The sequence below is a fragment of the Nelusetta ayraudi genome, unplaced genomic scaffold (assembly GCF_046127955.1).
Source record: "Nelusetta ayraudi isolate G7.1 ecotype Tasmania unplaced genomic scaffold, CSIRO-AGI_Nayr_v1 ptg000048l, whole genome shotgun sequence".
Taxonomy (NCBI): domain Eukaryota; kingdom Metazoa; phylum Chordata; class Actinopteri; order Tetraodontiformes; family Monacanthidae; genus Nelusetta; species Nelusetta ayraudi.
Window position 1 is genome coordinate 15,128,262 of NW_027466098.1, and position 22,544 is coordinate 15,150,805.

General features: G+C 45.3%; 1 protein-coding gene across 2 annotated transcripts in view; it reads right to left on the reverse strand.

Annotated features, from left to right (window-relative positions):
* The window catches only part of LOC142895493 (calcium-binding protein 8-like), a 39,068-nt gene extending 22,445 nt beyond the window's left edge, over positions 1–16,623 (reverse strand). The window contains exons 1-3 of one of the 2 annotated variants that reach the window (XR_012928221.1): positions 15,993–16,623; positions 8,523–8,644; positions 2,351–2,494 (exon numbers count right to left, since the gene is read on the reverse strand). Coding sequence is in view for 1 of the 2 variants with exons in the window: in XM_076036597.1 (XP_075892712.1) it covers positions 2,351–2,494; positions 8,523–8,644; positions 15,993–16,381 (655 nt within the window). In the remaining variant the exon portion in view is untranslated. The remainder of the gene's footprint in view (positions 1–2,350; positions 2,495–8,522; positions 8,645–15,992) is intronic. The other variant, XM_076036597.1, reaches the window with a different exon arrangement.
* Between the last annotated feature and the right edge of the window lie 5,921 nt (positions 16,624–22,544).

Sequence of the window (22,544 nt, forward strand, 5' to 3'; positions counted from 1 at the left end):
ACTTAGAGTCGCCGTAGTTGGTATTTTGCAGAGGGCATGCACGGCTTGGCAACACCCCCACCGCGGTTTGGATTCAACTGCCGACAGCGGAGCAGATAACCAATCAGCCTGTCCTGCCGCCGAGCTCCCGATCGATGGCCGTGACCGAGGACCCGGTCGCCGCGGCCGTCGATCACCAACCTCCGATCCTCATTCACGTCCTGCACCGTCTCCGGCCGGGACGCGTCTCCTCGACCCCCCCCCCGACTCTGTCAATGTGTCATCGCATTCACGGAGGCAGATAATTACGCACAATCCCTGCTAAATAGGGTATTAAATAGTAATTACTCATTCACTCACTCTTGGCTGATGCACTCAGAGCATTAAGTGTCTCGTGCCCTTCTGCACAATAGTCCAGAATAGTCTACGGCTACGGTTTGACATTAATTGACAGCTGTAATTCATGTGCGGTCACCCTCTCTCTGCGATGTAAAGGGCATACAGACTGCGTTAAAAATAGACACATATGTTATAAGGATTTTTTTATTAATGCAACTCGTAGATCATACAGCAGCCGAGGGCCAGTGTGGGCCTGAAGGCGCGAGTCTCGTTTGAGTTTGTCTAAACCTGGAAGAAGTCTAACATAAGTTCAAAGTGCGAATGAAACTGCTGCTTTAAAGCAATGCTGCTTCGTCTCCCTAGAAATTAAAGTTTTAAAACCATTGATTTCATTAGTTGCGTTTCCATTGCAGTTTTTTGCAAAATAAAAAAACGTAACGCGCCATTTTCACTTGGAGTAAACTGGTCATGTCACCCCGTACGTCACGCCCGCTGACGTGTAAATACGAAACGTGTTTCCATTACACTTTTGCGATATACCTCCAAATCAATAGGTCTGAAAAACCACCTCATGAGAGCGAAAAAAACTTTTAGACATATTTGAGAGGTTTTTCGAAGTTTACGTGTTTCCATCACCAGTTTTATTTATTGCGATATTTAGGCTTGCGCAATTCTAGGGGTAATGGAAATGCAGCTACTGACTTGTAACAGGTGTTGTGGCCTTCATGCAATACTGCAGTTTTTTTGCTAACAATCAAGAAAAAAAAAACACATCTACAAGTTTACTTTCTTTAACACACATCTTGAAAAGAAATTGGTGGCTATATATGTCGATACCTTTAACTGGAAGTTACTGTTCATAATTCATATATTTGATCATTTTATGACTATTTAGTGTTTGCTGCATGTGCAGAGGGATGAAACTGGCAGTTTAATCTGCATTGTGTATTTCGTGCACAGTGACATTTGTTAAAGAAAAACAACCTGGAAACTGTACATACACTTTGTTTGGGAATTTTGCATGCCACATAAAGAGAAGGCTTCAAAGACGGGCTTAAGCCAACCTGAATGAACAGACAGACCACCACAATGGGAGCCAGATGAGTAAATAAACAAACAGCCTCAACACGAGTCGAAGCTCCTGCCACCAGAGCCGCTGTGACCTTCACCGCCTCTGAAACGAGTCGTTTCCTGCTTCCTCGAGCGGCAGCGGAAGATGCAACAGGACCGGAGCCTCCGGGCGGCAGCTGAGAGGCCGGAACGGATGAGTCAGGAGAGGAATAAAGGCTGTCCAACTTCACCAACTCAAATATTCAGCCTTGAACATTCAGCGAGTTTCTTCCTCTCGCTGCGAAAATGAAGGAGCCCCTCATCAAAAGGGACAAGATAGCGGCAGGAGGAATTTCAATCATTTCCTCGTCATCAGACATTTGCATATTGCGTTCTCCCATTTCCACCCTTCAACTTTAAGAGCCGTCCTTTAGAAAGTGTCAGCCGGCCGCGGTCGATAGGGATGGCTCCGCCTTGAAACTTGGCTCAGCAGCAGCAAGAGGGATCGACTGCGAAAGTTTCTCTCCGAGGACCGAAGGCTAAATCGGAGTGGATGGCGTTCCAAAGAGAGACCTCAGATGACTCAGATCTTTTTGTTTTGACAGTGGGGGGTTAAAGCTCTCTCAGTGCGTTGCGTGCCAAAGTTTTGAGATGCTTTTCCCTGTGGATTCCACTGCTGAGGCGGAGGCACCGCTACGGATTCATTTGGATTTAGTGGAGTCGACCTTCGTTGAGAGAGACGTTCTGTTATATTATCGTCATTTCTCGTTGTACATTTATTTAGCTCGCTCTTGTCGGACGTCACTGCGTCACTTATCTATTCACATTTAAATAGGACACCGGTCTTCTCATGTTCACGCACAATATCACATGTTTTACAGGTATGAGTCAGCCGGTACATTTCTACACCCCTCCGTGTGTGTGTGTGTGTGTGTGTGTGTGTGTGTGTGTGTGCGTGCGTGTGCTTGTCCACGTGACTCACCGTCCATGTCTAGTCTCTGCATGATGATGGCCAGCTCCACCTCGCTGGGCATGTACCCCAGCGAGCGCATGGCCATCCCCAGCTCCTGCTTGGAGATGAAGCCGTTCCCGTCGCGATCCAGCACCTTGAACGCCTCCCGGATCTCTGTCGACACAAACAGGGAAACCCACTCAGCATCGACAAAACAGTCATTTAACAAAGGTTGTGCCCGACGGAGCCTGCGGGGGTTATTTTGGGTTTATTTTTTTGGGCGGCAGGACCCCCTTCGCACGACTTTTGAGCTCCTGCTGGGGTTAATGAAGTGGGCTGGGACTTCACCTCATCAGCAACGCCCCCTCTCCTCTCCCTGCCTCTCACTCATCCTGACTGACCCAGCTTTGGGCTGCGCGTCAGGCAATTAGTCTCGCGTCCCTGCCTCGAGTTAACGCCATCGATCTCGGCCATCGATTCATTTTCTCCAGCTGCCGACCGCGGCCGTCCACGTCCCTCAGTGCTGCTCGCCGTCTCCCTTTATCCCCTCTGTCTCCTGTTTGCTCGCTCCTCAAGCGCGGTGTAATATCTTTATTAAGCCTGTTGAGTGGTGTGGCAACGATGCGCCATTAACAAATTATGCCATTCAGGCTTTGTCGATATTTCTCGTCCTTTTGGTGTTTGTTGTGAGTCTTTCTTGTCCTCTTCCCTCCTGCACGAGCCTTTTTCCTCTTCTTATTTGCCTGTCCATCCTTTGGCCTCATCCACCATCATTCCAGTCTTAATATCTGGGACTTTATTGCCATTTCTCCTGGACCCTGCCTGCTTTTCTCATTTTTCTCTGCGCCCTCTGGGTTTGTTTGCACTGAACGGCCACCCGGCCGTGACCTCGGCCTCCCTTCAACCCTCCTGTCGACCATTTTCTCTCTGGACCTCAACAAGCTAGCAGCGCTGCCGTGCTGCCGACTGCGCTGCCTCCGTTTGCAGTGCTCTCAGCTCAAATCCTGGTTGTGCCCGATTTGTTTCTTTAACCACACCGCATATGTTCTGCCGAAGCTCCGTTTTGCTCCAAGTGACTCATTCGCACGGCAACGCACAAGAATTCCTGACATGTACGCAACTGAGTCAGCATTTGTGTCCCTGGCTTCGGTAAGGTGCGATGCAGTTATCGGCGGAGGCAGTCTTCAGCCTTTAATAAATGCATATTTTATAAGTGTGGCGCCTGCATCAAGGAGAAGGTGCAGAAAGACAGAGAGCGAGCGAGCGAGAGAGAGAGATAGAGGGATGAAGAGACTGACAGGCATCTGGTGTTTTTAAATAGAGACAGAATGTCACTCCCGCTGAAGAACAGTGTGACTGCATGACACGCATGAGCACGCTGGCGAGCACTGAATAATTTCAGACGGCAGAGTGAAAGAGCCTTTTTAACTCGGACGCCGTTTTAGTTGTGACAGAGAAACATGGAGGACATTTCATTGTTTTAGACTATTGCCAGGTTTCCAGTACAGCTTTGTTCAGAACAGAAGCAACACTTCAACACTGCATTTCCAACTCACTCCTAGAAGGGTGGTAGTGGACGTTCTATTTTAGCGTCCATTCATCAGGTCCATTCTGACTGCACTGCTCCCGCTGCCGACTCACTCGCCATCGCCGAGCTGCTTCACATTTGCATTGTTTATTGTTCATCCCGTGCAATTTTAACTGTAATGAAGTTTTTCGATTTTAGTCGAGCCAGAAAACAATCGAATCACGTGACACACAACCTCATGTGAGCTCATAAAAAAAATCAGTTTACATTTCCAAGGTTAATGGAGATGCTCACGGTGAGACACAATCAGCCTGTTGTGATTGCCTCACGCATGAAATTCCCAAACTGAACCAAAAGGCCGTCATTATGAAATTAGCCCATCAATCATCCCATTATACTGCTGGCATCCTCAACCAGTCCGCTGGCAAATCATCTTCAGGCGCTAACGCCAAATGGAGCGTAAATTATGAACGGCCTCATAAACAAGGAAGAGCGGCGTTTGGATTGCACTCAGGAGATAGTCGGAGGTCGACGCGTCCCATCGCCGCTAAACAGCCTGTTGGTGCTGCAACAGACATCTGCTGCTTTAAACATCATCAAAGAGTGTGACCGTGCAACGCTTTGTTCAGGAGGAGGGGGGGCAGAAATGTGGAAAAAGCTTTAAAAAAAAATAGACATCAAAAGGATTAAAGATTATATTTCCTGCAATATGATTAGCATCTTATGAATACATTTATTGATGACTGAGGCTTTTGTTAAGCACTTTTCCAAGTCTGCAGCGCTTCAGATAGAGACTCATCGAATTAGGTTTCACGCCTCAGTTCCCCTGTTGGACAGGCACAGAGGAAAACACTGAGCTGCTGCTTCTCAAGTATAAAAAAGGGGGAAAAAATGGCTGGCTATCCCCTCTGTTGACTTTGGCACTCTGTGATACAGTTTGTATTCATAACGGCATAATCACACAAGTGACATAATTGCTACAAAATTATTATTCCCCCCCCACACAAATAGTCTTTGTTCCCCCGATTTGGTGCATTACAATGTGCGGTTCATGAGTGACTGCAGTGCCGCAGCTTGGAAACATGCACTTTTTTTTATTCTAGTTTTTGTTCTGACCTGCCAAATGGGCCAGAATTTGTGACAGCAGCTGAAAAGAAGATATTCTAGTGGAACATTTTATAATTATAATATATAATATATAATAATGTTGTTTAAGGTTTTTTTTATTTAAATAATCAATCAAGTAAATAGCTCTTTGTTGAAATGACTCTTAAAACACTGAAAGGATGAAATGGATGAAATACAGCTATTTATGACTTACTGACTACTAATATAATTTCTTCGGTTCAGTTTGCCCACACGTGTTCTAAACGGTCCCTTATCTTAAGTCTTTCAGTATTTTAATGGAAAAAAAATCAACCACAACTCTCACATACTGCAGAGCAGCAGCCTTTCTCCTTGGGAGCCGCCATGTTTGCTAGTGTGAAGAAATGTCGCCACACGTTTACGTCAAGGCGGCGCACGCGCACAAAGAAAGCAACCACGCAAGGTTCCATTTCACCATCCGTTCACATGAAAAGGAAAACCCTCCCCCAGTGAAACCGAATGCAATTACATTTGGAATTGACACGTTCATTCCAAATGAGGTGTTTATATGGAGCATTTTTTTCGTTTTCCGGTTTGGACGTACCAACGGATTCTAATTGGGATATTTTGGTTCCACGTAACCCCAGCTAGCGAGACCGATATGAGAGTAAACACAATCAGCACCCTGGACAGCTCCCAAGGATCCTGCTGAAACGTCACGTCTGGTTCCAGTCGGCGCTCTCGGAGTTCTCACATCTGGTTCTGATTCTAGAGCCAACAGTTTGACTCTCAGCGTCGCAGCGAAGCAAAAACATTTTGCAGGTATTTGGTTAGATTTGAGCTGGCCGCCACTCCTTCTTGCTCTCCTTGTGCAGCCTCTGCGAAGGGAAGCCGGGTGGGCTGGCCAGGTTCGCTGCAGGCTTAAAGCCGCCTGGTTTAGCTTAGCTTGCTTCGACCACCAGGGGAGCAGGAGGATTTCCTCAGCCGGCCCCTTTAACTAAACCTTTAATACGACCACCTATTTCAGTCGATGGCTGCAAAGCCCGTCTGTGACATTCAGCCAGAAATTTAATCTGCTGTTGGTGAGAGATTCAGCCCCACCTGCGATGAAGTGTCCCTGCGCCACTATGTCAGGGAGAGGGACTTAATTTAATTTTCAACCTTCCGATGTTTGAAAAAGAAGAAGAAAGATATTGGTAGTTTGTAATTAGAACCTTTCAACATGTGCCAATGTCCTGTTGAATGCCTGTTACAAGATTTCCATGTTTTAGTGCTTCTGTCTCCACTCAGACTGGCTACTGCACCACAAGGACTAAAGAAACGGGACGGGAAAGATTCACAGCTCTCCTTGACTGTCTTGGAGGAGAGGAAACGGAAGTGTCTGGCGTTTGGCGGATTTTAGATTTGATGATTTTTTGATGCTATCGTCACAGGAGACGAAACAAGGCCACCGCTTTGCAGTTTAAAGTCCAATTCCAAAGTTTCTCAAGAACGACGGCGCAAACTGAATAAGTGATTCTCAAACCGCAGCAGCTGGGGAGCTGGCTCTGCAGAACAGGATGGACACACACATGCACACACGCGCGCGCACGTACACACACACACATTGTTCTTGACACCTTGTGAAGCAAAAGGGTTTGAAGGTGCAAATTGTGCAGCTTGTGTCAGATAAAAGGAAGAGTGAGGCATTGTTGAGTCGTTGCCGCTGCTTTCGCTTGCAAACAGCAGAAAACATGCAAGGCGTTTTTTTTAACGACGTCTGTGCCCTCCGACTGTCTTCACAGCTGCTGCTGCTGCTGCTGGAGTCGGAACTGAACGTGATGAAAATCCTGATTCTGTCTGGATTTTGTGTTCACACCTTTCATTGTATATGTATATGTGACTTCCAGGTATTGATTCAAAATGAGACGACCTGCACTGTGAGATTCTTTGCATTCGTGCCGAGGCACAAGCAGGGTTAACCGCTAGCGAGGCTGAGGTCATGTTACAAAAGCTCTCCATCAGTTGCTGCTGCAACAGCAGAGCCACTCTTCTGTACAAGTGCGAGTCGTTTTGGATCCGGAGAGCCCGCAGAACGCCGTCGCTAAAATAAATCTGCACTCGTCCCGGTGAAGCGTGGACGTGTGACATCTGCGCATTCAGCTTTGACTAATTCATCAAACTGAGAAGCCAGCGAGATTGTCCGATGCTTGAGTGCCTCTGTGGAAATTTCATAACGTGAATGAATATTATGAATGAGTAATTTCTCCCACTCACTTCCTTAGACGATTAGATTAAAAGGGCCGCCGGACGTCCGTGGTGGCAGCGGCGACGACCAGCCTCTGGTTGGTTCCACTGGTCACTCGACACTAAATCAGCGCTAATGCAGCAATTATACTATTTCACGTTGTTTAGCTGACCTCATTAAGACGCTCTGTTAAAAAGCCATTGGCTGGACAAAACTAATCAGCCGGAATGGGGAATGAGAACGTGCAGCAAATATCTGAAGGCATATTAAAATGCGGCTTCAGGCCATTACGGCGCGGCCAATTTTCCGGGCCGCGGTTTAATGTTGCTTCAGCTGAATAATATTTCGGGAGGTCGGGGGCCGTGGCCAGTTTGTTTGCCGTCTTGCAAGGCCGCCGCTGCCCACTCCGGCCTGGAGTAATAGATCAGGTCCGTGTTCTTGCGGGCCGGGGTTATTATTCTTCAAGAGATCTCGGAACAAAAGGGGCTTCGACAGAGTCTGAGAAGGCGGCTGATTCATGGCTGGGCTTTGTTGGCTCAGGTGAACAGGTGCTAATGGTTTCGCACCACTGTATTGTCCTCTACAGCATTATTGACGAGATCTACAGCAGCAACAAACCTTTTACCGTCGGCGGGCTGACTTGCAGCGGAGCCGAGTGTTCTCTGAAAAGACTCTGCGCTCTGATATTCAATACACGTCAAGTCATTTGGCCGCCGTTGCTCCCATTATACTTGCTTAGTCTAAAGTTCATCCAATATGGAGTATAGCATCAGTGGGACTCCGAAACTTTTTGCCTCACTCGATGTATGAAAACAAGACTGACTGCACTGGCATGTGAGCTGGGTTTGATTTTTGTTTTTCAAGGAAAATGTTATTTTCTACATCCATATATTAAGCAGTAAGAAACTGCACAAGCGAATGGGTTTTTGCAAATAAAGAGTCGGTGATTTTGAATTTAATTTAATTTAATCATTAATCGACAAGTTCAATCAACTAAGGATTAATGAATTAATCGATAATTTGCATCCATAGTAGTTATAATAATAATAATTAGTAGCGCGAAGCAAGGAAGAAGAAGAATATATCTCACAAGAGCGAGTACTGAATATTATATTATTGAATGTTTATTTATTTATTTTGGAAATTATATTAATTTCTTTATTCATTATTTTTAATTGCATAGTAAAAGACAATGGCCAGTCATCATCTCCTGTGACGCTCTATATAAGGCCTCCAGTAGTGAGCATCACAGCTGAACTTTTGTTTCTAATTAAAGCAATGTTGAGGTGCAATTTTTTATAAGACCATAAAATGCATCAGTGACAATTAGTGTAGAAATGGAAGAAAGCAGTTGAACTGACCGCCGAGCTCCTCCACGGAGATGCTGGCCATGACGTCGCTGTCGCTGTCGGACAGCGAGCCGCTCAGGTAGTTCCCCTTGTAGAGGAGGCCTGCCGTCACATGGTGGAACGGCATCTTCTCCCTGAGAGGAAACGAGAGGGACACTCAGACTTCAGCCGAGGACGGACCGGGCTGATGGAACATCTTAGTCCTAGAACATTTCTCCTTTTCATTACCAAGGATTTTCACCTGTTTTCAAACTGAAAACAGGTGACGCATCTAATAAAGAAAACACTAATCATCAGCAGGCAGATATCACAACAGTTAATGCAACCCCCATCCAAAACGGCCTCTCAGCTGGATGTGGGAATTGACCAGCAGGGGGCTGGTCTCTGATGTTGGAGGGGCTACATGAATGAAACCTCCAGAGAGTCCAGAAGCAGCAGCAGCAGCAGCAGAATCAGGAGAAGCAGCAGAACAGCAGAAGCTCATAAACCAAGCAGGAATGGAATGACGCAGCAAAGGGAGACTCATGTTTGTACTTGTGTGTGTGTGTGTGTGTTAAATTGCAATGGAGGCAGTTAATTATTCCATAATTGAAAAGTCACAGGTACTTTCAGCATAAGGGCAGGCGGAGTGGAGAAGTTTAGATGCTCGTTTCCTCTTCTTGGAAGTGGAGTTTGCCTGCAGCTCCTGGCAGAGTGCAACACGCCAACCAGTGAACACCGTGTTATCATACAGGCTGAACTTTTCCGTCATGTTCCTTCAACGTCAAGAATTCCAGACAATGGCCACGACCTCTCCACGTTTAAATATGTGTCTCATTGTGCAACGCACTGAGGTGTTGACTGAACCAATCACCGTGAACTAAAATACTTTGAGAGGAGTCTCGTCCTCACAGCTTATCTGCGCAGTTTGTTTTGGTTTTTCTGGCGGCACAGAATTGGACTGCGCTCACAGACAACAAGGGGGATTATGGCAGGATGAAATTTAGAAACTGCCACTTGACAAATGTGGGTGATTTAGTAGCAGGTGAATTTGCCAGAGTCCCCAGCGGTAAGTAAATAAAAGAGAATGGGGTGGGGAGCAAATTGTTTTATTCTACAGCACAGATTGAACTGCCACTCTGCTTGTTTCACTCATTGCACAGGGTGAGAGGTTCGCAGATTAAACATCACGGCGGAGACGGCGGCCAAAAAAAAATGAAAAGAGGCAAAATGTTTTGTAAAGGGAGGCGGGGAGAAAGAGAGACGGCGCGGGGCTCGAAGAGTGGCGAGGAAGGCAGTGTTCCATTTAGTTCAAGGTGCCGTATTATTCAAAAGGCACTCCAATGTTCTCTGACAATAATCTGTTGACTGTCAGTGAACTCCACAACAAATTGGGGAAGTCTAACCTTTACTTCTTTTGCTTGCTCGTTATTTTGAAAAATGGAAGTCGACCCTTTTGGACATCACAGAGGGCACTGATACTGATCCTACGTTATTGATAAGAGCCCAAGTCAGGTTTTCATTCTGCTCCTTAAAATTACATTGCGCCCATATGGTTTTTGCATGTTAAAGTGTCCAGAAAATCATCAATTTGAGCAGAACTGAAAATGGGACAGATAATGGGCTTTTCGATTTCCAGTAGATCTCAGTCATAAAAGCACTAATGGTTTTATTGGCTTGATTTTAATCACATCTTTAATTACTGTGCAGCAAAGGGACCCAAATTGTTTATGACTTCAAATGAGCTTCACAAACACCTAAAAATCCCCAAACCTCAGAAAACTGTGAAAACCGTATCAGCGTGTAAATATTTGTCCAACAACGCTGGAAATGTGGACTTGGAGCATCGCTGGCCCCTCCCACCGGCCCTTCCTCCTCTCTCCTCTGCATCCTCAGCCTAACGACGCCCATGTTTCTCTGTTCCAGCCATCAGCCGTGTGTCGCCTCGCAAATTGAAAACGGAGTCCAGCATCGTTTCTTATTTGTCACCCCGTAATAATAAGCGCAGCACGTTGAAAGGGTCCGTAACGACGCCCAGGGCTTTCGCCGCGACCGGCTCCCTTCGCAACTAATAAAGATTTTTCATTACCTAATTCATCAATGATTCAGTCATCTGTCTGCTTGTGATCATGAATATTGTAATCAGCCCTCGCCTCCATTGGGGGAGCAGCACTGGTGCTGTCGAGAAGATGAGCTTCATTGATTTACAGTATTTCCTTACGGTAAAAAGTCCTGAAGATCCGGCCGTGAATATGGAAAAAAATTCAATAACTAGTTATCAAACATTTATTTAGTTTGATAAAAGGAAGGTGGATGAAATTCACTGCTTTTGTTCAGCTTAAACTTTCTTTCCCTTCGGCTGTGGGAGCCGTTCAAGCCTTCTTTCTCAGTCGCGTCACGTCATCTCGGCATTCCTAAGTAATCTGCTTATCAAGGTAAAAGCTCACATGGCGCCAGCAACGGATGTAAAGTGTTTCTCAAACATGGCCGCAATGTTTTTGACTGACGTTTAGTGGCGCTCCGCACCGATCGGAGCTTGTGTCGCCGCCGAGGGTTTAAAAGATTTTCTGCCCTCTTCCATTTGTTTGCACGTTCAGCTCGAATCTTCTTCAAATTTGAGCGATCCATCCAATTGGGCAGGAAACAAAATGACGTTGTGGTGCCTCTAAATTCTCCCGCCACCTGCAACATGCATTCTTAGAGGCTGGCTGAGAACAAAACGGTTGGTTCAAAATACGTTTATACTTCTTCATGTATATATATATATATATATATATCAGTGTAGAATAACTTGGTTAGAACCTCCAAAATGCAGTTTTATTCAGTCTTGGTTTTTCTAGCCAACAATATTTTCTTCCTCCCCGGGTGAAATAGAATAATGTTTTTTCCTCCCTTTACTTTAATGATGGGATATTTTTTCTGGCCCTCGCAGCTTTGTATTACTCTTTCTGCACTTACATTTTAAGTTCTAATGCAATATCAAGAACGTAACGAGGAAATAAAAGCAAAACATTAATTTTCCACAAATCATATGAATCGTATGAAAAGACCTCCACACAATCCATGCATAGCTTTGCAAAAGCAAACATATGCGTGCATTAAAAATCACATAAGTGAATCAAAATATAACCGACATGAGTGGCAGATGGCATCTGTATAAACATATACATCCCAATGACACTAGACTAATGTTAACAAAGTGGTTAAGGTACGAAAATAACATCTAAAAAATATAATATGTCCATGATAAAAGAAAAATCCCAACAATCTTCATGTTAATAAAGAGCAGAGCTGACCTCCAACCACCACGTCAGCACTGAACCGAGCGGCTCGCCTCTCAAACCATCATCACTATTTGATTAAATTGATTAAGGCCTCAGCTGAACGTGTTAATTAGCCCTTCAGGAGCAGAGCAACACAGAGTCTTCGCTTAATTCAGAAATTAACCGTCACAGCCGCTATCAAGGCCGCCCTCCCTTTCTCTGCTATCAAATCAATATTCCCTCCTGCTGCGAGAGTTTGGAGGAGAAAGACGCAGGGATTCCAGCGGTCAGATTCTCCGGCTGATAACAAATCGAGCAATGAAAAGAGGCTTGTTGGCTTACAGATAAAACCGCCCGTGCAAGTACCACAGTATATTACAGAGCAGGCTGCCATCCTTCGCCTCTACGCCGGTTATTATTCAGACGCTTTGCCGCAACTTACACTACAACAATAAACACTGAAACCATTAAAAAGGAATTAGCTTATTGATCTTTCACACCCAGTATCCGACAATTGTGACTCCAAAGTGTTGGTTTTTAAAGAAGCTCTCCGCAAATGGGTTTGGGGCTGACAGCAAAATGAGCCAGCCGGAGTCTGTTGGGGTTGGATTCAGCCCAGAGCCATTAGCAAAACGCTGCTGTTGCTCAAAGTAAGTTTCAGTCTGAGTGAAGAAGTTGGGGACGCGGCGAGGTGCCGGTGTGCTCAAGGACGCATTAAATTGACGGGACACATGGTTGCTGATGGCTGCAATGGTTGCTGGGGGACCTGAGGAAATGTGGCAAGCTGGCGTTGGGCTGTTTAAACATAGAAACTCCTCTTCACACTGATTTTGCCTAAAAAAAAAAAAAAGGCACGGAAGTATGGTTGCATATACTGCTGGAAGTAAGCTTTTTTTTTGGTAGTAAATTATATCTGAATTACAGTAAATTACTATTACAGTAAACATTTCGAATGGAAAGATGCTAAGCCTTAAGCAGCAGAGCTGTATGACTGCGCAGAATGTAGCAGTGAAGTACAGGTAACGGAAATTAACATAAACTCAACTCAAAGGCTGAGAGTTAGATTTAATGGTATTTAGAAGAAAACATAATGCAAATAACATCTGAAACCATGTTGGAGACCTCAAAAAATAAACTACATTTGGACTGGAAGACTGAAAGTCCTCCTGTCCTGCAGAGAGCAGCAGATGACTTCAGCATCACCATGCAAATGTTTTCCTTTCATCAGCAAAATTTTGTCTTCCTCAATTGTTAATATCTCACATCTTTCTATAGCAAGTTAAGTTGAAAAAAAAAAACATGAAACCGTGAACAGATCTACGTTGCGAACTGTTGCAGATACATGTTGCAGATCATATGACCACCTCTTTACACTTGGACCCACTACCTACTATTTTTAGCCACTAAGAAAATTACTATACCACACTTTTCACTCTCTGACTAAAAGACACACATTTTCCTTTTCAGTTTGCTAATGGAGCCTCAAACGTTATACAATGAGCCTTTAACACGAAAAACCAATAGAACAGTGTGGAAGTGAATTACCAAAAGGAACAATGATTTAAAATGAACTCCCCCTTTTGAGAAATCCAATCCAGATGACAATATCCAGAGCAGATTTATGATATTTCCTCCACACAGCATCCATCAATAGAGCTATTCTTAAGGCTCCCTGACGGAAGACAAACAATTACTGCATCATTACAGCCTTTCTGAAGCTTTTCCCATTGTTGTTAAGGTTGGGTCACTGTCGAGCTGAACCCAATTACTGCCGAGACATAAATAACACCGGCTCCACACCTCTGTCGCACTCATCTGGATGCCTTACAGGGAAATGACGTTCTGACTGTACCGACGCCTCAAGGATGAGACAAAGATGACATGGGTAATCAAAACACGCTGACCCTGAGAGGAAGGAAAAAGAAGAGACAAAGAACATGGAGCTGTAATTACTGCTTCGATTAAAACGTTGTGTGTCCTCAAAGGACCTGCGCCCAGGGGATGAACTCAATTTGTAATTGTGTCCAACAACAACACATCCGTCCTCTCCGCCACCGGAGGAGGGGAGTCACTGGCCGGGCATTTGCACTTCCTGGGCGGGGCCAACACATTTAAACCGCGTTCAGACTGTCAGTCAAAATCTGATTTTTAGCCCATCCAGATTGAAACCGGATAGCTCTTTTGTAGCCTGAACTGTTACAAATCTGAATGTGGCCCAATCTGAACAGAGCCAGATCCCTGATACCAGATCTCTAATTTGAATCAGAGTCGCCTGCAGTCTGACCGCAGCCTAAGGTCTGCTGCTAACCGATTCTTTTGTTTTGATGTCCAGAGTTGTCCCAAAGGATCCGACTGCAGTCATGGCAGCAGCGCAATGAGTCAGGAGGTGCAAAAATCCAAGTGTAGTCTGTGTTTTCCGCCAACCTGCGACAGATTAAATGAGCCCCTTTCAAATCCACTGTTGTGTCTCTGGATGAGAGCTCGGCGAGATCAGAGCAGCAGCAGCTGTGGCTGGAGGACGTGATAAGGAACTGGTACTGACTAATACCTGGGTGTATACAATAACAGTGTCATTATGCCACCGAATAGATGGGAATGGACAGTGTGTTTCCATTTCTTCCTACTGTACAGACTTAAAGCCAATGCATCCCATGAATCCCTCCCTGGCTTCATTTCAGGGGGAGGAAATTTCTCATCATCTTGTCACCTCTCTCACAGGCCGTCGTGCACCACAGCGTTGCGGCACTTGGAACAGCGACTGAATTACCTTTTAATGAGCCAGTCTTTATAATATTTAGTGCCACTTAGTGGTGCTACAGGAAGTGAGAACTCGGAGAAAGTAAATGGTGTTCACGCCTTTCTTTTTTGCTTCAGCATTCTAACCTGATGATAACTCTGCAAAAAATATGAGAAACTGCAGCCCACCGACAAACAACATTTTCCTTTTGGCGCCGTTGGGGGGCCGCACATGCAAGGACTCCCCTGCTGTTCCTTCTTCGTGATTTTTTTTTTTCCTTCTAGGTCCCAACAAAACAGTTCTTTCACACTGCTTCTGCTTAGTGATTTCTCCATAGTGAGACCCAATGCAAAGTGTGCCGCTGCACGGAGAGCTTTCTGCATGATAAGTGGTCGCAAAATGGCAAATTTATCACATCAAACGTGGACAACACAACACAACAGCCCGTAAGTACAGACTGATATGGAAGGAAAGTGTAAGGAGGACGCTGCGTACCAGCTGCAGAACCAGCTGTGGTAAGAGCATCGTGGCAGATGTTGGTCTGAAATGTTGCTTATCTGCATTAGCAGCAGTGGGAAAATACAAACACAAAGTAAAAGGCCGGACCAGAGCTGAACATGCTGCCGTTCTTCTTCACTGAATAGATCCACTGCTGCATTGTGATAGCAAAAGAAAGTAGTGCATCGTCCATAGTGCAAACCCACAATAAACCACAATGGCCCATTAACTCATTCTCTGCTTCGTTTCTCTGTCTCACTGATCATTTACAAGCTGAAAAGCAGAAAAATCTCATTCAGACCGAGTCAGGTCTGTCCCAAAATGGACGTGAAGTTTTAGTGCTTTGGGTTTTACTTTATTGCTGTTGGAATACACTTACCCAGTTTAATGTCAATAAAAAATAATTGCTAATGATTCTATGCCCGTTCAGTGATTTTTACATCACTGTTCTTGCTACCAAAAAAATTCTACTGTTAATGGTTGTGGCCTTTCCATGCAGCAAGGCAGCTTGGTGCCATCTGTCCACTCATCTTGTGTTAAAACAGCGAGCCTCCCAAGGCACCGCGAGTGGAAACTGGTGTAAAAACAGAGTGGCTCCGTCCATCCATCCATCCATCCATTCAGCCAGCCAGCCAGCCAGTCATGATTAAGACGCACTAAACTGCCAACTGCCTTTCACTCCTCAACAGTGTCTGTTCCCGAGCTGTGTGCAAAGACACCAAGTTACGCAACAAGGACAACAAGGCAAACGTGCGCGTCAACAATTCTCAAAATCTGCCCCTTGTAATGTGAGTAATGAGGTGGTGGTGGTGGTGGTGGAGGTGGTTGGGGGGAAGCTGGGGGCACAACTCAACAACGGCAGCCTGCATCTAACACAACAGAAACAATTCACAGTGAAATCATTTCAAACAGTCGCTGAAAAGCAGGAGTCAAACGCCCTCTGAGCCGAGGGGAGGGAAGACAGCGTCCCAAACAAGTGGCACCTCTCTGCAGCAACACTCTTACCCACACCGCTGGCTCTGCTGGCTGTACTCGGCGGCATCCTGCAGCACAACGGGCTCCCTGGCCGGGCTCTCCGTCACGTCCACCACCACCACGTCCCTCAGGTACGGGTTCCCCGGCAAGTCCCCGTTCACCTCGGCGTGCGTCCCCACGGGCGGAGGCATGCCGGCGGGCTCGCTCGCCTGTGGATCGGGCTCCGTGACCTCCTCCTCCATCAGACTCTTAGATGTGGCCGTGCCTCCAGCGGCAGCAGCAGACTGCCTGTCCACGACCCACAGAGACGGGCTGCCGCCACAGTTTGGGCTCGTCCCAGAGCAGCGGCATCGGCTCCCGCAGAACCCAGTGGTTAATATTTGAGCAGTGAGAGCAGCAGGTAGAGCGGCTCCTCTCATGCTCCACTGCCTGGCTCCTCACTCGCTCGCTCGCTCGCCCGCTCCCTCCCTCTCTCTCTCTTTCTCTGAGACTTCCTCCTCTCCCCTTTTGCACTCTCTCACTCACTCACTCTCTCTCTCCCCAGTGCAAACATTCCTACACATGGGAGGGTAGAGGCGAAATGAGCGGAAGGCTCATCAGTGGCTCTCAGGCGCAGACAGTCTGCATGCAACCGAATTAAAGGAAAAGCGGGCAAATGGAAGAAGGTGAGGGGTGATTGGGTGGGGACTTGGAAGTATTAAAAGCCAAGCCAGACTTTCCCCCTCCTGAGGGGATCACGCCCACAGAGCGCTCTGCAGGTTCATGAGCATCTTTCTTTTAACGGCGGTTCACGGCGCTGCGCCACCGCGTGGCGGAGGAGCGCGCAAGACGCTGCGCCTGAAGGAGGATGTTGAGGGTGTGATGGGTGGACGGTAGCCGGGAGGTGGGGTGAGGTTGACCAGTAGGGGAGGAGTTGGAGGAGGGGACACACCTTTCGGGACATCACACGCGCGCGCACACACACACACATTTCCCGAGAGCCGTGTGGTAGCAGGCGCCTCCGTGCAAACAGTAAACAACCTCAACCTCCGAATCACCTCATGTCTCATGAGATTAAGATTAAAATAATCCCAATCTTAGAAGGAGCTCTATTTAAGGAGGAAAAAACACGTCTCAACATTCTAGTTATTAAGGAGGTCAGCGGTTAATAATTGAAAAACTTTATGAAACAGCAACAAGCCGACGATTCGGCTGCTGCAGCCACTTCGACACAAATGATGGATACATTATTTGTTTTTGTTTTTATTGTCGGTCAGTTCCTGCACAGCAGCCAGACAGACATCAACCAAACCTCTGATCCGAACAGGTGTGAGTGTGACCCATCAATAGCTCCCGATACGCCCATAAACACTCCCGAGAGGCTCATTTATCGACTCTTACCTCTGAGGGGCTGGAGTGTCTGACGGAGATCAGTCAAAGCCGCTGATCGATGGAGACAGTCCAGTTTCCAGATTCACGGTGCAGATCTCAGGCAGGCTCGCCGTTAGGTTCCTGTTTGATTTTTTTTTCCCCTTCTTTTTCCCCCCCTTGTTGCGATAAAGAAAATATCAGTCCTTCATTCGAAGAATTCAGCAACTCTCTCCCATTGTGCATTCAAAAGATGTCACAGAGATTGTCTTTCTTTTCCTTTTTTTCTCCTCCTCCTCTTCTCTCCCGACAAAAATAAAGTCCAGCGGCGCTCAAGCGAGACACTTTTCAACCAAACTCTCGTTAATTTTTCAACGCCTCCTCACTCTTCGCACGCAGCTTCCCGCGTGCTTACAGTGTGTAATTAGGTCTGGTGAGGAGTGCGGGAGGTTGTGCAGCGGGGCGATTATAAAAAATAAAAAATAAAAAAAGCTTTCACCGTCAGCGTCCTTTGTTGGAAAGTCTGAGGGGACCGATGTTTCCGCGCGCACAGGTGTGTGGCGAGCACACGTTCCGGAAGATTGATGAACGTAGTCCGGCGGACGACGGCACGCGTCAAGCCAAATCAATGCGCAATCGAACCGCAGCGCAGCGATTGGCTTGTTACGCCTGTTGGGCTCCCAAACATCTTGTCGTTGACGCCGACGAAACTGGACCAGAACACCGCTGACAATTCCCACAGTTGTTCTATTTAAAAGTCAATAAACGCGAAATGTCGTCTCACATATTTTTTGTTGTTGTTGAGCATCTTAAGTAAGTGTGTGTTTGTCAAACTAACCGGCGCTAGGTGGCGTCACTTTCAAAAGTAGTACCTGTATGTGATGCCTCAGTTTAAACATACAAAAAAAAAAATTTGAAAAGGTTTTTCTTCCCATGAAACGTATTGTAAAAAATAAATGAAACTTATATTTGTTTTCATTCAATTGTTTAATTGAGACACAGCAAACCATCAAACGGTAATTGGACATGTTTCTCAAGTAGCAAGACCAAATACAAAACCTTTTCACTCCCTCTCCCCTCCGCCCCAGTATGGGATCAATTGCTGGTTTCCTTCCGTGCCAATGTCCAACATAACTGCAGACCTTAAACAAAATGTGTTGAAAATTAATTCAAGTGTGATGCTCAGCCTATCGTTTAGACTTCCAAATCACCAAGTCAAGTGGCTCTGTTCTTGCATCTGTCAGTTAAAGTCGCCCCCCCAGGGGAGGAAATGGCTTTCATCAAAAGTCTGCAGTGTTTGTCAGTGTGAACAGACAGCGTAGTTGCACTAAAGTATTGGGGAAAATAATAATAATAATAATAATAATAATAATAATAATAATAATAATAATAATAATAATAATAATAATAATAAAACTTTTATTTGTACAGCGCTAAATCACAACCAAAGGCGTCTCAAAGTGCTTTATACAATCAGAGAGAACCAACCGGGCCCAATGTGCCCGTCACAAATGCCAAAGCGCTGCGACACCCCAACTCACTTCCTGCCACACACAAAACAATTATTTTTCACATTTTCAGCCATTTACAAGGTTTTTAAACCAGCATGACTGAGAGTGAGTCATGACGTTAGAGTCAATTTACCAGTAGGTTTCTCCAGTAATTTGTTTTTCATGGAGTTTTTTTTCTTTTCTGGAGATGAAATGAAAAAGTCATCTGCTTATCTAAACGGTGGTTATGTTGACGTGTGTGGGCTCATCTTTTAGTCAAGTTTAATTTTGACGTCAGCGTCTTCTGCATAGCTGTTTTACACAATGGATCACGATGAAAGAACATTACAAATACCGGAGACAACATGAAATAACAGACTGTGCAGCCTTGCAAATAAAAAAAAAGGGAAGCCTGTGAACCAACTGTGAAGCATCAACGCTAAAAAGGTTCCAGATACAGGTCGTTTGGACCACGCCCCACTTATGTGCTTGATGTGCTGAAAAAAATCCCCGATGATCTACAACATCTCGTCTTCACTGTTTATATAACGCTCACGTTTCCCTGTGCACACTCTGCAGGGAGAGAGAAAAAAAGGACTGTTCCTCCTAATTGGGTTTCAATCAGCCGAGCCTGCGTGCAAATTGATTTGGTCATGTGACCCTCGCTCTTTACGACAGTCTAGTTATGTTTGACAGGAACAGCATGTGACTTGCTAATCTGACTTGCATTGCACGCTGATAGGGGCTGTTTAGATTGAGGAGCCAAAGATGTTTGCGTTCACATAGTTTATGGATCTCCTTTAATTAGGGATGGCAATAAACACACTTCAATTCCAACATCATCCCACAATACAAAAGTAACCCACCCTTGTTTATGAGGAAATTTGCATTTACACAGTCACTGCACAGCAGAGAAAGTCTGCAATTACCAATCATGTAAATTTGCCAAGTAAAGACTCAGGAAGATTGACGGGAAGACCTTTGGATTCATCTGCAGTTTATTATGATTATCATTTGATGCAGGTTTGCACTCGCTCTTCATATGAACAACATGGGGACCCATTCAGTCTCTGCTTCTTTCTTACACACTTGTGCACACATGCAGGCATTCTTCATGTGTGACAAGTCCAATCTGTGCTCAGCTCCTCCACCAGTTCAGCCTCGGAAAGTTCAGCGCCAAGAAGTGTGTGTGTGTATATGCGCTAGTGTGACTGTTACTGCATGTCTCAGCAGTGCATTCATATTGTATATCTGTGTGTGTGTGTGTGTGTGTGTGTGTGTGTGTGTGTGTGTGTGTGTGTGTGTGTGTGTGTGCTTGATGGAGTGAGTCACAGTGTCTGTTTCTGCAGAGGCTTCATCTAATGAGTCAATACGTCTGTTATGGATTTGCTATAATGAAATTTAGGACTCCATTGATATGCCTGATAGCTGGAGGTGGACCACAGTGCCTTCCATCTGCTGGATGTGTTTGCACAAAATTGTTGGATCATGGCAGAATATGAAAGGAAGACAAAAAAATTGGAAGAAAACAGGATGGGAAATTATCATCATGGTCACCAAATAATACAGGAACAGAATAAGTTTATTTAGGTAATTTAACTCAAACCTTTGTCTTAAGTCAATGAAACAGGGAGACCAACACCTAAAACAATTGACTGAATTTTAAGAATGAACATGTTTGAGATTCAGATCACTTTAATGTGCTGCTTACAAAGCTGGCTGCATATTTCAGGATCGACAGGCGAGTCATGATCCACGCTGAAACTTCAGGAGAGGAAGAGATGAAAAGACACTCCTCAGGGAATCAAGAAGCAATTGAACTGCCCCTATAATGAACATGTAACAGAACACATCGCTGCATGCAGCAGAACGCTATGACTTCAAACTCAGTATGTTATTTTGGCCCACATCGTGCAAGCCTGCCAGTAACATACTGTTCAATGTTCCTGTAAACATACATCACCAAAGCAAAGTGTTGGAGGAAACTGGTGATATTTTGTGTGTTTTGTTGTTTTTTTCCCCACCTTTTTGAAAACTGCTGCTACAGAGATTTTACAAGACTACTTCTTTTATTCATCACCTCGGCAAAGCTATCAATATGTGCAGGGGAGAAAAAACAACTTCATTTGTATGCTGCAGCAATCGCGAGCCAAGCTGTGATATATCAGAGAATATGGTAATGGTATCTCGCTCGCCTGCCGTCGCCATAAGGAGCGTTTGCAACTGAGACGCTGCTTGGCCCGGATAATCGCGTCATCTGACCGCTCCTGCATTCGCTCTGCTCATATGTGGCCGCCGAGCAGCACGACGCTCGCAGACAGTAGAGCACAAAGTCCTCGCACAGTTTCCCTGGAATGCAACCAAACGTGAGACATCTGTGCCGGCTGACGAGTCACACTGTGTTCATGCACACAGACCAGAGTGGCAGAGATTGTAACATACAGTATCATTCATGTATATATATATATATATTTATATATATATATGTTCATACATATATATATATAAATATATATATCACACACACATACTGCTGCTGTCGACGTCACCATGTTCCTCTAGTTTGTGCCATGGCATCTGTCAGCCCCCCTGCACTGTTCCACCTGCATCTAATTGGACCAAACTTCTGCCAAAACGATCGGTCACCCCTTCCTCCACGTTGCAGAACTGAATAATGAGGACACTGCACACGTCGCAACCTCAACAGCAAGGCACAGGATGTGTGCAGGGCTGATTCTTTCGGCAGGGCACTCAGGTGCAGGATAGTCGATTGCTATAAAGTTTAATTACCAAGAGGTATGAACGCCCAGAATAGGTTTAGGATTGCTTTTTTTCCTGATGCATAGTGCGACGTAGAAGAGTTTTCCTGCAGGAAAAGTCTGAACCGTCTGCAGATCACGCTTGATCTTTAGTTCTGAACATCTTTAGACTGCAAATCAAGTAATTGTGAGCAGTAAATGATTCATCCTTGACTACTTTACCCCCACAAAAGTGAAATAAATGTCCTGGAGGTTAATGATGATTAATGGCCGGACAGGATAGTGTAAGCATATGAAGTTCTAGGAAATATGATGTGATGCTAATCTGATAATTAAAACTTAACGCAGAAGCTACTTTATAAAGATTGATTCTTTGTTGAATTAACTTGAATTAATAAGTAAATCATTCAATTGTACATGCTATAAAGAAGAATCTTTCACGTGGGAAGATAAAACCTTTTAGGTTCTCAGTTAGAGCCCCTCTAATTTGAATAAAAGCCCCCAGGGCTGCGGCGGAACCCCAGCAAATTCAGTCTTTTTTCCACGTGAGTTCAGGTGACGTTTGCTGAAAGCACAGGTTATTCCCACACGTATCATCTTTGCAGCCATGCATCCAAATTGTACTCGGCATGTGTAAAAAGCACAAACAGTCACAGTTAGTGATTATATAACTGTTACATTTCAACTGTTAGAATTTCATTCAATTATAATCAGACAGAGCGCCAGGAAGTGCAGAAACATACAGCTCAAGTGATGCAATTTTTACCTCTGTAGCTGCAAACATTCTGTCTGATTACTGTGGATTATGCAGACAGTTCGTCCATAGCTCTGGACTTGGCAGGAAAAACATTGTGTTCCAACTTCAGAATGTAATTCTGCCCTAAAGCCCTGCATAATATTCATCAAATGATACAGTATGTATGATATGAAAACTCACAGCGGACGTGGAGCCAAACCACGTGACAGTCACCTTTCAAAGCTTCGGG